This window comes from Natator depressus, chromosome 5 (assembly GCF_965152275.1).
Source record: "Natator depressus isolate rNatDep1 chromosome 5, rNatDep2.hap1, whole genome shotgun sequence".
NCBI classification, from domain to species: Eukaryota; Metazoa; Chordata; order Testudines; family Cheloniidae; genus Natator; species Natator depressus.
In genome coordinates, this window is record NC_134238.1 from 132,743,488 (window position 1) to 132,760,026 (window position 16,539).

The 16,539-nt window shown below is 45.6% G+C and overlaps 1 protein-coding gene across 7 annotated transcripts in view; it reads right to left on the reverse strand.

Moving 5' to 3' along the window:
- Positions 1-2,361: 2,361 nt before the first annotated feature.
- The window catches only part of APTX (aprataxin), a 39,118-nt gene continuing 24,940 nt past the window's right edge, over positions 2,362-16,539 (reverse strand). For 6 of the 7 annotated variants that reach the window (XM_074953699.1, XM_074953701.1, XM_074953697.1 and 3 more), the window contains 3 exons: positions 11,521-11,747; positions 3,044-3,147; positions 2,362-2,690 (listed from right to left, as the gene is read on the reverse strand). In XM_074953699.1, the coding sequence (XP_074809800.1) occupies positions 2,536-2,690; positions 3,044-3,147; positions 11,521-11,747 (486 nt within the window). In that variant the 3' untranslated portion in view covers positions 2,362-2,535. The remainder of the gene's footprint in view (positions 2,691-3,043; positions 3,148-11,520; positions 11,748-16,539) is intronic. The other variant, XM_074953700.1, reaches the window with a different exon arrangement.

Here is a 16,539-nt window from a genome sequence, read left to right on the forward strand (position 1 = left end):
TAACTGACGCGATTAACTCAAAAATTAATCGCAATTAATTGCACTTAACAATAGAATACCAAATTTATTTAAATATTTTGGATGTTTTTCTACATTTTCAATACTGATTTCAATTACAACAGACTACAAAGTGCACAGGGCTCACTTTATATTTTTTTATTACAAATATTTGCACTGTAAAAATGATAAAAAATAGGATTTTTCAATTCACCTCATACAAGTACTGTCGTGCAAACTCTCTATCATGAAAGTGTAACTTACAAATGCAGATTTTTTTTGGTTACATAACTGCTCTCAAAAACAAAACAGTGTAAAACTTTAGAGGCTACAAGTCCACTCAGTCGCAGTTCTTATTCTGCCAGTCGTTAAGACAAACGTTTGTTTACATTTACGGGAGGTAATGCTGCCCGCTTCTTAATTACAATGTCACCTGAAAGTGAGAACAGGCGTTCACATGGCACTGTTATAGCCAGCATCGCAAGATATTTACGTGCCAGATGCACTAAAGATTCATATGCCTCTTCATGCTTCGGCCATTGTTTCAGAGGACGTGCGTCCATGCTGATGATGCTCGTTAAGAAAAAATAATGCGTTAATTAAAATTTGTGACTGAACTCCTTTGGGGGGAACTGTCTGTCTCCTGTTCTGTTTTACCTGCATTCTGCCATGTATTTCATGTTATAGCAGTCACGGATGATGACCCAGCCCATGTTCGTTTTAAGAACACTTTCACGGAAGATTTGACAAAACGCAAAGAAGGTACCAATGTGAGATTTCTAAAGACCGCTACAGCACTCGACTCAAGGTTTAAGAATCTGAAGTGCCTTCCAAAATCTGAGAGGGAGGAGGTATGGAGCGTGCTTTCAGAAGTCTTAAAAGAGGAACACTCTGATGTGGAAACTACAGAACCCAAGCCACCAAAAAAGAAAATCAACCTTCTGCTGGAGGCATCTGACTCGGATGATGAAAATGAACACACGTCAGTCCGCACAGCTTTGGATCGTTATTAAGCAGAACCCATCATGAGCACGGACGCATGTACTCTGGAATGGTGGTTGAAGCATGAAGGGACATATGAATCTTTAGCGCATCTGACATGTAAATATCTTGCAACGCCAGCTACAACAGTGCCATGAGAACGCCTGTTCTCGCTTCCAGGTGACATAGTAAACAAGAAGCGGGCAGCATTATCTCCTGCAAATTGTACCCAACCTTGTTTGTCTGAGCGATTGGCTGACCACGAAGTAGGACTGAGTGGACTTGTAGGCTCTAAAGTTTTACACTGTTTTATTTTTGAATGTAGGGGGTTTTGTACATAAAATTCTACATTTGTAAGTTCAACTTTCATGATAAAGAGATTGTACTACAGTACTTGTATGAGCTAAATTAAAAAATAGAATTTTGTTTACAGTGCAAATATTTGTAATTAAAAATATAAAATGAGCACTGTACACTGTATTCTGTGTTGTAGCTGAAATTAATATATTTGAAAATGTAGTAAACATCCAAAAATATTTAAAATAAATGGTATTCTATTGTTGTTTAATCGCGCGATTAATCGCAATTATTTCTTTTAATGGCTTGGCAGCCCTAGTTGTAACATGATCCAAAGGCTGGAAGTTGAAGCTAGACAAATTCAGATGGGAAATAAGGACTACGTTTTTAACGGTGAGCATAATTAACCATTGGAACAACCTGCCAAGGGTTGTGGTGGATTCTTCATCATTGACAATTTCTAAATCAAGGAGGGGATGTTTTTTTCTAAAAGCTTTACTCTAGGCATTATTGTGGGGCAGGTCTCTGGCCCATGCTATATAGGAAGTCAGCCTAGGTCAGGGGTGGCCAACCTGAGCCTGAGAAGGAGCCAAAATTTACCAATGTACATTGCCAAAGAGCCACAGTAATACGTCTGTAGCCCCCTATCAGCACCCCCACCCCCGCTCCAGCCCCCAGTGCCTCCTGCTTGCCGCAATCAGCTCTTTCGCATGCGCAGGAGGCTCGGGGTGGGGGGAGAGCAGCGAGCGCATGGCAGGCTCAGGGGAAGGGGCAGAGCAGTGAGCACCCCCTGGCACATTGGAAAGTTAAGGTCTGTAGCTCCAGCCCCCGAGTCAGTGCCTATGCAAGGAGCGCATATTAACCTCTGAAGAGCCTCCGGAGCCACAGGTTGGCCACCCCTGGCCTATATGATCCCTATGCTCCCTTCTGGCATTGGAATCTATTCAATCTGTATCAGGTACTTAGCAGACTTTTGAATAAGCATAAGCCACATTTACCCCCAGAAAGCCCTTGAGAGACTTCCCAGTCAGACACACTGCGGGAGTGATAGTCCACAATGAATCTACAAAATACTGAACTTGAGGCTGCTTTATTTGTATTCTAAAAAGAAGTTACAAAAGTGTCAGTCGTATTCTGTTTGTACTAGCGAGGAACTTTCCCAGTGTTAAACCTGTAATTCAGCTAAAACAAAAATCTATGCAACTCGACAAAAAATGTTTAGCCTTAGATTGATCAGATTGCACACAGTGATCTGTACAGTTATTTTGGCCAATGTTTCTTGAGATGTTCCTTTAACTGTGGGATGGTAGACTGGTGTTGCTTGCACACATGACATCTGAGAGGCAACTTCAGGAGCGCAGAGGTCCCATCTTTAACCAGAACTTTCCCTTTGGTCTTTACCATCTCTATCACATCTGAAGGAAACAAAGACGTTTGGTATCAGAACACTGCACTCTCAGCACTATGAAGAGTTTGCACACTGCTTTACCTAAACAGGTAAAGCATTTTATCATTGCAGAATAGGGTTTCAACATGCCACATTCTTTCTTCAACTATTCCTCCTGGAAATAGAAGAGTCTGTCCCGTTGTTAAACATAAGCCAATCAAATGCTGTGCTAGTTTTGTCAGAAAACCAATGTTACCCGATATCCAAAACTAAGCAGGACCTTCCACTTTTTCTAACACACTGTTTAAGATTTACATTAGCTTTGAAAATACATGAAAATGATAACATTATACATCATGGAGCAAATTTTATAGTCTTTACCTTGAGAGTTTAAGAAGTATTCTGTAGTAAAAGAATTCCAGTGCTTTTTGTTTTTAAGGCAAGGAGAATCAAAATCCTGGCTGATTACATGGAGATGTATGTGACTGAAACACAAGTAATCATGATTTTACATTTACAAAAGAATTATACCAACATGAGCTTGATACGAATGTTAAAGGATTCTACTAAGCACTGGGCACAAGTTCACACCTGCCCTAAACAGATCCAGCTCCTCTGGATGTCTCTGGGACATATTCATCAGAGATGTAAGTTACATGGGGGGTTCAAACAGCTGTAAATGGTGACATGGTGTAACTCACAGGGAGTTAACTTAGACACTGATGAAGATGGCGTTAGCAAGGAAGGCAACTCACAAGGTGGTGTAGAATAAAACAAGGTGATAGGAGGCAGGAAGGAGTGCAGCCCAGAATTACTTCTAGTGCAACTCCAATGAATGCCATTGCTCTCAACAGGTTGTTTTTTGGGGCGGGGGGGAGCATGGTGTGTGTGCACATGTGTGTCTTGGCTGGAAACATTAAGTCAGTGGGACTTAGGAAAGCACTTTAGCCCAAGTTTATATTTGAGTCAGGGCCTTTGGCTCCATCTGTACTACAAATTCAGCCACCTCTGACAATCTGGTTGCAACATGGTCATCCCATAAACCAGCTGCGATTTGTAGTACAGCCTGGACCTTAACTGTGCTTTGTAACCAGGTTAAAGACTTGGTCAAGGTTCAAGACAAAATGTAGTTCTTCGAGATGTGAGACAGACGTGTATTCCAGTTAGGTGTGTGCATGCCCAGTGCATCGGAGCCAGCAAGTTTTGCCTAGCAGTACCCGTAGGGGGTGGCACTCGCACCTCAAGACTATACCCCCTCCTCTGGCTATATGAAGTGGCGCTTCCTTCACACTGAATGCCCATAGACTCCGATGCAGAGGGGATGGAGGGTGGGTCGTAGAATACACGTCTGCATCATATCTCAAACAACAACAGTTACAGCAAGTAAACATTTCTTCTTCAGGTAGATGGAGCCATGCATTCCACTTAGTGACTCACAAGCAGCACTCACAGGAAGTGGGGTAAGTGACGGACTGTCAGAGGGGTACTCTTTGCGATGCAGAACAGCCACAGCCTGATTGCCTCTTGGATGACAGAGCACACTCCAGTGTTCTCTTCCTTGCCTATATAATAATACATCGCAGTTCTATAGTCAGTAAATACATGAACCACTGAGCCCCTGATGCAGTCTAGCGAAGTGTGACAGGTATCGTAGATGGCCCAAAGCTCCAGCACGCTGATATGCAGGAGTGAAGCTTCCTGCTCCAACCACAGACCGTGGACTCTCAGCAACCCCAGACGTGCTCCCCAACCCATCAGGGAGGCATCAGCGACAACAATCCTAGTTGGTAAGGGCAGGAGTGAAAGAGGGCCAGAACAGCGTACCGCTAAGAAGTGGCCGCCAGTACCGGCGCTTACGCAGCCGACGTTAAAGCGCTGCCTTTTGGCCCCCCTCCGGGCCCAGTGATTTAAAAGTGGCTAGACCTGGGCCCCCGTACCGGTAAGTCTTCTATGTTACTTTCACCCCTGGGTAAGGGCCAGATGAAGGGAACGCCCTAACCCATCCGCCAGGATGGAGTCTAGGGTCAATGGATGGAGACAGAGCAAACTGTCCCAAGTGTGAAGGGTTGGATGGTAGGCTGCTCTTGAGCTACATTTGAAGAAGGTGAAGATGCAGCCTGGCAAATTGAACCACCTGAGTGCATGCAGACCTGTGGCCCAAGCGTCTCGGGCACTTCTGAACGGTCATGCAGACTGAGACAAAGGCACCAAATCATCTGAAAATGGTCAGTCAGCAAAAATGCTCTCAAACTCAGAGTCTATTAGGGCCCCAACGAACGCGATTTTCTGAGTGGAGACCAATGTTAACTTTTCAGTGTTTAGGATGAGATCCAGAATAAGCACAGCATAACATGTATGTGAGAAAGAACTTCTTCTCTGGACCTGCCCCCTAGTAGCCAGTTGTCCCGATACGGGACGACAAGGATTCCCTTTTTCCTGAGGTACACTGTCACCACGACCATACATTGGGTAAGAACCGGGGGGGGGGGGGGGCGGGCAGAAGACAGACGGAAAGGAAGGACATGCACTGAAAATGGTGGTTCACCATGACAAGTTGGAAAACTCTTCAGTGGCCACATGGAAGTTAGTGTCCTGAAGGTCCAGAGCAGCAAACCAGTTGTTTGGAGTCAACATGGGGAGGATACGGAGAGGGGGACCATTCGGAACCTCAGGTATCTGATACGTTTGTTGAGGTTGCAGGGATTGAGGATAGGGAACCAGAAAGCACCATGAACAAAAACCTTGACACTGGCACTCCGGACGGACCTTGTGCACAACTCCCAAAGCCAGTAGAAACCAGACCTGCTCGAGGAGCAGTATCTCATGAGAGGGGTCTCTGAAGAGAAAGAGAGAGAGTGGGGAGGGGTAGGGTGCAGGAGAATTGGATAGCATAGCCCAGTCTGATGGTGTTTAGGGCCCAGCTGTCGGTGGTAACTGAGCACCAAACATTGTGAAAGCGAGCTAGCCTGTCCCCAAATGGCGGGGACCCGGGTAGTGAAAGTCATGACTAGACTGCTGCTCTGGACAAACAAGCCAAAACGGGTGCTTGGGGACAGCATGTCAACTGGCTGAACCCAGAACCTGAATGTCTCTGCCCCTGGGACCTATGTCCTTTTCTGGGGTAGTTCCGCTTTCTCAGGGGAGGAAAAGATTGCCGAAAGAGGCGTTGCAGGCAGTATTGTTGCTGCTGACCACCATGCTGGCGATTTTGCACTGCCTGTGTATACTCCCCCAAGGAACATACGGTAGCCCTAGAACCCTCGAAGGATTTCAGTTTTGTTTGAAAAGAGGACCTGACCATCGAAGGGCATCTATAGCGGGCTGCACACTGAAGCAATATCCAAATTTTGCAGCCAGGACGCCCTCCTCATGGTTACCACTGAGGCCATCACTCTGGCTGAAGTATTCACTACGTCTAGCACAGAGTGTAGCAACATTCTGGGCACCAAGGAGCCCTCAGCAATAAATGCCCAAAATTCCTCCCTGGAGGTTTCAGGCAGCTGGTCTGTAAATTCAGACAGTCATCCAATTTACAGAATAGTATCTGAACAACAATACCTGTTAGTTCACAATCTGCATTTCTAGGGAAGAAGAGGTGGTGTAGTTCATTCTACCTATTAAGGCCATCCTATTAGAGTCCTTATTCTTAGGAGCAGACTTAACTCTGCCCTGCCGAGCTTTGTCGTTCACTGCAGTTACAACCAGGAATCAGGGTCTGGGTGGGAGTAAAACCCCTGCATCAGCACAAGGTGGCATTTCCCCAGATACTCCGCTGTAGGCAGCAATGAAGGCAGTTTGCTCCAAAGAACCTCTCAGGCTCTAAGAGTGCATCGTTAAATTGGGAGGGCCACTCTCCCTGGGACAGATAGTTGCAGGATGTCCAGCAACTAATGGGTGTTCTCCTACAGGAACTCCACCTGGATGCCCAGAGAAGCAGCCACATGCTGCAGAGCGTCCTGGCCATCTTTGAAGTCCTCAGGCACTGAAGGGAAGGAAGAGCCAGGCATGGCTGAATCGTTCAGGGATGATGAAAAGGCAGTTAACTGAGCGAATGACGGGTCCCATTCACGAACTGGCGGGCCAGGATGGGACAATTCCAGAGGCTCCACAAGGGGGAGGACAACTGGTACCTGAACTTGCAGTGGGCCAACAGTCTCAGCCAACAACATGCCTGGTGACCTTGCCTAGGAGTGAGAATAGGAGCGCTACCTCTGAACGAGGAGTGTCTCACAGGTTCCATGGGGGGGGGGGGTCACTAGGCATAAGGTTAAGGTAAGGGCACCAGGCCAAGGGCCCCTGTCCCAGCTGTGGGAAGAGCTGCTACATGAGGGGGAGGGATAGCTCAGTGGTTTGAGCATTGGCCTGCTAAACCCAGGGTTGTAAGTTCAATCCTTGAGGGGGCCATTTAGGGATCTGGGGCAAAAATTGGGGATTGGTCCTGCTTCAAGCAGGGGGTTGGACTAGATGACCTCCTGAGGTCCCTTCCAACCTTAACCTTCTAGGATTCTATGAACAGTCCCCGGTATAGGCCAGGTGATTGGAGCCAGCCCCAAAGTGCAAGCAACTGGTCCAATCATCCATCATCCAAAGCAAGGGAGGGACCAGTGCCAACAATGAAAATAGCACAGCCGGCACCCAGTATGCCTCCATTGTCTCCAGTACTGGGAGTGGCACCAGTCCAAAAATCAGCAGCAGTACCAAAGCAGCAGATGGTGCAGAGGTGGAGGGCAGGGAGTGCCACCACAGTAATATCGGTAGCATGAAATGCAGCGGTGCTAAGGAGTTTTCCGGTGCCAACAAGGTCCATTGTGCTGAGCCCGGCACCAGACTCACTTCCACAGTTGGTGGTAAGGCAACATCAGGATGCGGTACCAACAGACAACAAAGGTTCAGCAGCCTGTCCGGACAGCGAAGCTGTGGATGACATAGCCTTGGAGAAGTCCTGAACCAAAGTAGAGCTCAGGATGGAAAGGCAGAGGAGGTCCACCACCTCTGCCACCTGATATGCTGCTGATGTGGACACTGTCAATGTCAGCATCACCCTTCTCAGTACCAGACTCAATGGACGCCCTGGGGCTGGAACCAGATTCAGCGATACTGGGCCTCTCACATCCCTGTGTGGTACTGGGGAGCGGTTGAACAGATGCTGCATCCTGCATGTCAGCAGTAGCCATACTTTTCCTGGAGGAGTAAGAAGAGTCTCCTCGAGATCTGGAGTGGTCACACTTGGTCTTGCAACCTTTTCTTTGGCGCGTTCAAAGGAGAGTGGTTTCTATGCCTCTTTGGAGAGGCAGTGACTCTAGAGCATGAGCCGGTACCACTCACTGTGGGGGAGGGCAACCTCCAATCTGACGTAGGCCTTGGTACTGAAACAGGCCTCGTGGCCTGCTTGAGAAGGTTCTGCTTCAGGCAAAGGTCTCTAGCCGCTTGAGTCCATTTTGTGAACAATTTACAAATTGAAAACCACTCTTTGATATGAGCCTCACCTAAGCAGAGCAAGCACCTTGTGTGAGGGTCGTTGTTGGGGATTCCACACACACACACACACACACACGACAGGATGACTGGAAAAAGGCTAATGTAGTGCCCATCTTTAAAAAAGAGGAGGACGACCCAGGGAACTACAGGCCAGTCAGCCTCACCTCAGTCCCTGGAAAAATCATGGAGCAGGTCCTCAAGGAATCCATTCTGAAGCACTTAGAGGAGAGGAAAGTGATCAGGAACAGTCAGCATGGATTCACCAAGGGCAAGTCATGCCTGACTAACCTAATTGCCTTCTATGATGAGATAACTGGCTCTCTGGATGAGGGGAAAGCAGTGGACGTGTTATTCCTTGACTTTAGTAAAGCTTTTGGTATGGTCTCCCACAGTATTCTTGCCAGCAAGTTAAAGAAGTATGGGCTGGATGAATGGACTATAAGGTGGATAGAAAGCTGGCTAGATTGTCGGGCTCAACGGGTAGCGATCAATGACTCCATGTCTAGTTGGCAGCCGGTATCTAGCAGAGTGCCCCAAGGGTCGGTCCTGGGGCCGGTTTTGTTCAATATCTTCATTAATGATCTGGAGGATGGCGTGGATTGCACTCTCAGCAAGTTTGCAGACGACACTAAACTGGGAGGAGTGGTAGATACACTGGAGGGTAGAAAGAAAAGGAGTACTTGTGCCACCTTAGAGACTAACCAATTTATTTGAGCATGAGCTACAGCTCACTTCATCGGAAAGCTCATGCTCAAATAAATTGGTTAGTCTCTAAGGTGCCACAAGTACTCCTTTTTCTTTTTGCGAATACAGACTAACACGGCTGTTACTCTGAAACTGGAGGGTAGGGATACGATACAGAGGGACCTAGACAAATTAGAGGATTGGGCCATGTCAGGGTTCCTTCCCAACTCTGAACTCTATGGTACAGATGTGGGGACCTGCATGAAAGACCCCTTAAGCTTATTTCTACCAGCTTCTGTTAAAAACTTCCCCAAGGTACAAACTTTGCCTTGTCCTTGAACAGTATGCTGCCACCACCCAGCATTTAAAACAAAGAATAGGGAAAGAGACCACTTGGGGACATCTTCCCCCAAAATATCCCCCCAAGCCCTATACCCCCTTTCCTGGGGAGGCTGGAAAATAATATCCTAACCAATCTGTTACAAAATCATCAAAAACCCAAACCCCTGGATCTTGGAACAATGGAAAAAATCAGTCGGTTCTTAAAAGAAGGATTTTATAAAAAAAAGAAAAAGAAAAAAAGGAAAAAGAATCACCTCTGTAAAATCAGGATGGAAAATACTTTACAGGGTAATCAGATTCAAAACACAGAGGATCCCCCTCTGGGCAAAACCTTAAAAGTCACAGAAAACAAGAATAAACCTCCCTCTTAACACAGGGAAAATTCACATAAAACAAAAGATAAACTAATCCGCCTTGCCTGGCTTACCTCTACTGGTTGCAATATTGAAGACTTGGATTAGGATGGGTTGGAGAAGATGGATTTCTGTCTGGCCTCTCTCAGTCCCAAGAGAGAACAAACACGTAAACAAAGAGCACAAACAAAAGCCTCCCCCCCCCCACCCCAAAAGATTTGAAAATATCTTGTTTCCTTATTGGTCCTTTGGTCAGGTGCCAGCCAGGTTAGCTGAGCTTCTTAACCCTTTACAGGTAACAGGATGTTGCCTCTGGCCAGGAGGGATTTTATAGCACTGTATACAGAAAGGTGGTTACCCTTCCCTTTATATTTATGACAGGCCAAAAGAAATCTGATGAGGTTCAACAAGAACAAGTGCAGAGTCCTGCACTTAGGAAGGAAGAATCCCATGCACCGCTACAGACTAGGGACCAAATGGCTAGGCAGCAGTTCTGCAGAAAAGGATCTAGGGGTTACAGTGGACGAGAAGCTGGATATGAGTCAACAGTGTGCCCTTGTTGCCAAGAAGGCTAACGGCATTTGGGGCTGTATAAGTAGGAGCATTGCCAGCAGACTGAAGGACATGATCATTCCCCTCTATTCAGCATTGGTGAGGCCTCATCTGGAGTATTGTGTCCAGTTTTAGGCCCCACACTACAAGAAGGATGCGGAAAAATTGGAAAATGTCCAGCGGAGGGCAACAAAAATGATTAGGGGGCTGGAGCACATGACTTATGAGGAGAGGCTGAAAAGAGAAGAATGAGGGGGGATTTGATAGCTGCTTTCAACTACCTGAAAGGGGGTTCCAAAGAGGATGGATTTAGACTGTTCTCAGTGGTACCAGATGAAAGAATGAGGAGTAATGGTCTCAAGTTGCAGTGGGGGAGGTTTAGGTTGGATATTAGGAGACATTTTCACCAGGAGGGTGGTGAAGCACTGGAATGGGTTACCTAGGGAGGTGGTGGAATCTCCTTCCTTAGAGGTTTTTAAGGTCAGGCTTGACAAAGTCCTGGCTGGGATGATTTAGTTGGGGCTTGGTCCTGCTTTGAGCAGGGGGTTGGACTAGATGACCTCCTGAGGTCTCTTCCAACCTTGATAGTCTACGATTCTACAACAGACAACCACCCCTGGTGAGGGTATCACCAGGCAAAACACTTTACTAAGCCAGCTAACGCTAACACTAATACTAAAAGGTACCAACTATGTGCAATTAAGTCAAAGAATGAGGAATTGTGAGGTTAAGAACGACACAGTGCTCCCATTCCAGCCAGGGACGGATGGTAAGAAGGAACTAAGGGGGGGTCGAGATAGTGCTGCATCATGTAGCATGGGGAAGGGCTGTGGCCACAAGGTGCAAGTGCTGCCCCCTATTGGTACTGCTAGGCAAAATTCTCCAGCTCTAACGTGCTAGGTGCATACACAGTTAAGTGGAATACACGGCTACATCTACTCGAAGAACCAGTCTGCACCATAAACTGAAACATTCACCACTGTTAGGAGAGCACGCCTTCATGTGGGCTTCAGAGAAAAATCTACTTCTGGCTTCCAGAATATTAATAAAAAGTTGCCATTTTCTTATAAAATTTTTCTACTTACTTTTAACGATATGATAATTATATATTTCTGAGTAAGCAAAAAAATAATCTTGAGAAAAATAAAGCGTAGCTAATACTCCCTGTTTTAACTTTTATATAGTTTAAATGCTCTGGATTGTTATGTTGCATACTCTACACCTCTTAACGACATCCAACATTCCTGTTTCTCAAGACACAAACATTCATCATAAATCAAGAGAATTTCATTTTGCAGATTTTCAAAATAAGGCCTTATCTCAGTAAATCAAAAAGGCTCAAGTCCAAAAACAGGTACACAACATGGCTATGTAGGCATGAAATCGATACCATCGGTTGAATGTGTTCCAGATAACAGAAATAAAACTGGCTGAACAATCTAGCCTTACCTCATGCTGGGAATTGCATGATAACCCAATCTGAACTCCAGGCTATCTTTATCCAGGCATTGTTGGATCAGCTTTTCCCCAACAGCATGCATATGTTCTAGTAATTCAAGATGCTCTTTTGTTACGGATTTTAGACTGGAGATGGAGTCCCAGGGTAAGATTAGCCAGTGGTAACGAGCTTTGGGATATTTATCCTTAATGATTACAACCCTTTCATCTTTGTAAACCTAGTAGAGAGAGAGAGAAATCAAGGTTATTTACCATTGACTGGGGTTCCCTGGAATGTCATAATAAAAATAATCAACTTGAATTATCCAAATATTTGGCTTCACTGATCCACACTTGTATGCTCCATGCCCGTGTCACAGAACCATTCAAAAGCAGTTAGTTTGGTATGGGGCCAATGCGCACACACACACATACATACAGATGTACAGAGTGCACCTCTGAAACAAGGTAGGGCTAAACTTACTCCTTATTTCCAAAGCAGGGATGTGTTAGGATATAGATATTCAGGCCTGCCTGTAAAGGCCTATACTCTAAGAATGTAGGTATATGTTTATCATTTAGCTAGTAATAGAGGTATACAAGAAAGAATCTGTGTAAGGGCCTTCTCTCACTGTGACAGTCTGAGGCCCTGTTCTTAGGCCAATGCCTTTGGCTAAGCAGCAGTGGCAGCCATAAGCTGGGAAGCAACCGGTCACATCCTCACATTCCAAACTAGTCAATCTGGGGCTGTTAGAAAGGTGATCCGATCTATCACCTCCAGAGAAAGGGAAGAGCCTAGAAGATGTAAAAGGAAATTTAGGTTGATAGTTTTCTGTCTGGTAAGAACTCACTTATCAATTGATAAGCTGGGAAACCCTTGTCTTTATAGATGTCGTTGTGAAATCCTCACTTCTGTATTGTTTTGTCATTATAGTTCCCACTTTGCTATTGTTTATTTGCATGGTCTCTGTCTGGTTTTGTGATTGTTTTTGTCTGCTGTGTAATTAATTTTGCTGGATGTAAACTAATTAAGGTGGTGGGATATAATTGGTTAGCTAATCATGTTACAATATGTTAGGAATGGTTAGGTAAATTTCAGTAGAATGATTGGTTAAGGTATAGCTAAGAATATTACTGTATAAATTAGGGGCAAACAGGAAGTAAGTTGGGATTCGAAAATAAGGAAAAAGGAACTTGGATTTAAGCTTGCTGGAAGTTCACCCCAACAAACATCAAATTGTTTGCACCTTCGGACTTTGGGTAGTGTTGCTCTCTGTTCATGCGAGAAGGACCAGGGAAGTGGGAGAGTGAAGGAATAAGCTCTCCAACAGGATGGAGGAAAGGAGAGTATGGATCTGTGGAGAAAATACATTTGGAGCTCTCCAGTGACTGTTAAGTACACTATTTTACCCAACATAAATATACCTCCAGAGATCCACGTTGACTAATTACCAAGCAATAAACACTTATCTGAGAGACAGTGGTGGAAAGAGTCTTGAGATTTTCTATTTGACTATATAAAGTCTCCTATAAGCCATACTCAACACATTTTACTACCACCTGTGAAGTATTTGGATCAATATATCCCACCCTCTGGGCACTTCTCTGCAGATAGCATAACCAAGATAATTTACAAAAACTTGCATTTGCAATGAGGTAACAAACGGGCCTTTCCACATCTGGTTTATAGATCTATAAATGCCTAGACCTGAAGGGAGCACTATGAGCATCTAGTCTGACCTCCTGTGTAACACGGGCCAGAGAACTGACCCACAATAATTCCTTTGAACTAGAACTGGTCTTTTAGAGAAACATCCAATCTTGATTTATGTAGACTGGCTGCCTAGGGTAAGGAGTCACTCGGCTGCAGCAGACACACTCAGAGACTGCATTCAGCAAACAAACATTCTAGGACGAGACTAATGACCACCTCGCTTTAACAGAAATAATGAAGAGGCAAAAAGCTGTCAAAGCCTTTGGTGGTCACTTACCCAGCTAAGGTGATTTCACCCAGAAAACCACTTGCAAGGAGAGGTTTCAGAGTAGCAGCCGTGACAGCAGTAGACAAGAAAGTCTGAGGAAACGTGAAGGGGAGGGAGGGGAGGGGGAATAAACATGGGGAAATAGTTTTACTTTGTGTAATGACCCATCCACTCCCAGTCTCTATTCAAGCCTAAGTTAATTGTATCCAGTTTGCAAATTAATTCCAATTCAGCAGTCTCTGGTTGGAGTCTGTTTTCGAAGTCTTTTTGTTGTAATATTGCGACTTTTAGGTCTGTAATCGAGTGACCAGAGAGACTGAAGTGTTCTCCAACTGGTTTATGAATGTTATAATTCTTGACATCTGATTTGTGTCCATTTATTCTTTTACGTAGAGACTGTCCAGTTTGACCAATGTACATGGCAGAGGGGCATTGCTGGCACATGATGGCATATATCACATTGGTAGATGTGCAGGTGAACGAGCCTCTGATAGTGTGGCTGATGTGATTAGGCCCTATGATGGTGTCCCATGAATAGATATGTGGACACAGTTGGCAACGGGCTTTGTTGCAAGGATAGGTTCCTGGGTTAGTGGTTCTGGTGTGTGGTATGTGGTTGCTGGTGAGTATTTGCTTAAGGTCGGGGGGCTGTCTGTAAGCAAGGACTGGCCTGTCTCCCAAGATCTGCGAGAGTGATGAGTCGTCCTTCAGGATAGGTTGTAGATCCTCGATGATGCGTTGGAGGGGTTTTAGTTGGGGGCTGCAGGTGATGGCTAGTGGTGTTCTGTTATTTTCTTTGTTGGGCCTGTCCTGTAGTAGGCGACTTCTGGGTACTCTTCTGGCTCTGTCAATCTGTTTCTTCACTTCAGCAGGTGGATATTGTAGTTGTAAGAATGCTTGATAGAGATCTTGTAGGTGTTTGTCTCTGTCTGAGGGGTTGGAGCAAATGCGGTTATATCGTTGGCTGTAGACAATGGATCGTGTGGTGTGGTCTGGGTGAAAGCTGGAGGCATGTAGGTAGGAATAGCGGTCAGTAGGTTTCCGGTATAGGGTGGTGTTTATGTGACCATCGCTTATTAGCACCGTAGTGTCCAGGAAGTGGATCTCTTGTGTGGACTGGTCCAGGCTGAGGTTGATGGTGGGATGGAAATTGTTGAAATCATGGTGGAATTCCTCAAGGGCTTCTTTTCCATGGGTCCAGATGATGAAGATGTCATCAATATAGCGCAAGTAGAGTAGGGGCACTAGGGGACGAGAGCTGAGGAAGCGTTGTTCTAAGTCAGCCATACAAATGTTGGCATACTGTGGGGCCACGCGGGTACCCATAGCAGTGCCGCTGGTTTGAAGCTATACATTGTCCCCAAATGTGAAATAGTTATGGGTGAGGACAAAGTCACAAAGTTCAGCCACCAGGTTTGCCGTGACATTATCGGGGATACTGTTCCTGATGGCTTGTAGTCCATCTTTGTGTGGAATGTTGGTGTAGAGGGCTTCTACATCCATAGTGGCCAGGATGATGTTTTCAGGAAGATCGCCGATGGATTGTAGTTTCCTCAGGAAGTCAGTGGTGTCTCGAAGATAGCTGGGAGTGCTGGTAGCGTAGGGCCTGAGGAGGGAGTCTACATAGCCAGACAATCCTGCTGTCAGGGTGCCAATGCCTGAGATGATGGGGGTCCAGGATTTCCAGGTTTATGGATCTTGGGTAGCAGACAGAATACCCCAGGTCGGGCTTCCAGGGGTGTGTCTGTGTGGATTTGATCTTGTGCTTTTTCACGGAGTTTCTTGAGCAAATGCTGTAGTTTCTTTTGGTAACCCTCAGTGGGATCAGAGGGTAATGGCTTGTAGAATGTGGTGTTGGAGAGCTGCCGAGCAGCCTCTTGTTCATATTCTGACCTATTCACGACGATGACAGCACCTCCTTTGTCAGCCTTTTTGATTATGATGTCAGAGTTGTTTCTGAGGCTGTGGATGGCATTGTGTTCTGCACAGCTGAGGTTTTGGGGCAAGTGATGCTGTTTTTCCACAATTTCAGCCCGTGCATGTCGGCAGAAGCACTCTATGTGGAAGTCCAGTCTGCTGTTTCGACCTTCAGGAGGAGTCCACCTAGAATCCTTCTTTTTGTAGTGTTGGTAGGAAGGTCTCTGTGGGTTAGTGTGTTGTTCAGAGGTGTGTTGGAAATATTCCTTGAGTCGGAGACATCGAAAATAGGATTCTAGGTCACCACAGAACTGTATCATGTTCGTGGGGGTGGAGGGGCAGAAGGAGAGGCCCCGAGATAGGACAGATTCTTCTGCTGGGCTGAGAGTATAGTTGGATAGATTAACAATATTGCTGGGTGGGTTGAGGGGACCATTGCTGTGGCCTCTTGTGGCATGTAGTAGTTTAGATAGTTCAGTGTCCTTTTTCTTTTGTAGCGAAGCAAAGTGTGTGTTGTAAATGGCTTGTCTCGTTTTAGTAAAGTCCAGCCACGAGGAAGTTTGTGTGGAAGGTTGTTTTTTTATGAGAGTATCCAGTTTTGAGAGCTCATTCTTAATCCTTCCCTGTTTGCTGCAGAGGATGTTGATCAGGTGGTTCCGCAGTTTCTTTGAGAGCGTGTGGCACAAGCTGTCAGCACAGTCTGTGTGGTATGTAGATTGTAATGGATTTTTTACCTTCAGTCCTTTTGGTATGATGTCCATCTGTTTTCATTTGGAAAGGAAGATGACGTCTGTCTGTATCTGTATGAGTTTTTTCATGAAGTTGATAGATTTCCACTCCATACGGCTAAATGCAGCGCCTTGCACAATGACAGGTTTCAGAGTAGCAGCCGTGTTAGTCCGTATTCGCAAAAAGAAAAGGAGGACTTGTGGCACCTTAGAGACTAACCAATTTATCTGAGCATACGCTTTCGTGAGCTACAGCTCACTTCATCGGATGCATTCAGTGGAAAATACAGTGGGGAGATTTATATACACACAGAACATGAAACAATGGGTGTTCTCATACACACTGTAAGGAGAGTGATCACTCAAAATGAGCTAATACCAGCAGAGAGTGGGGGCGGGGAGAA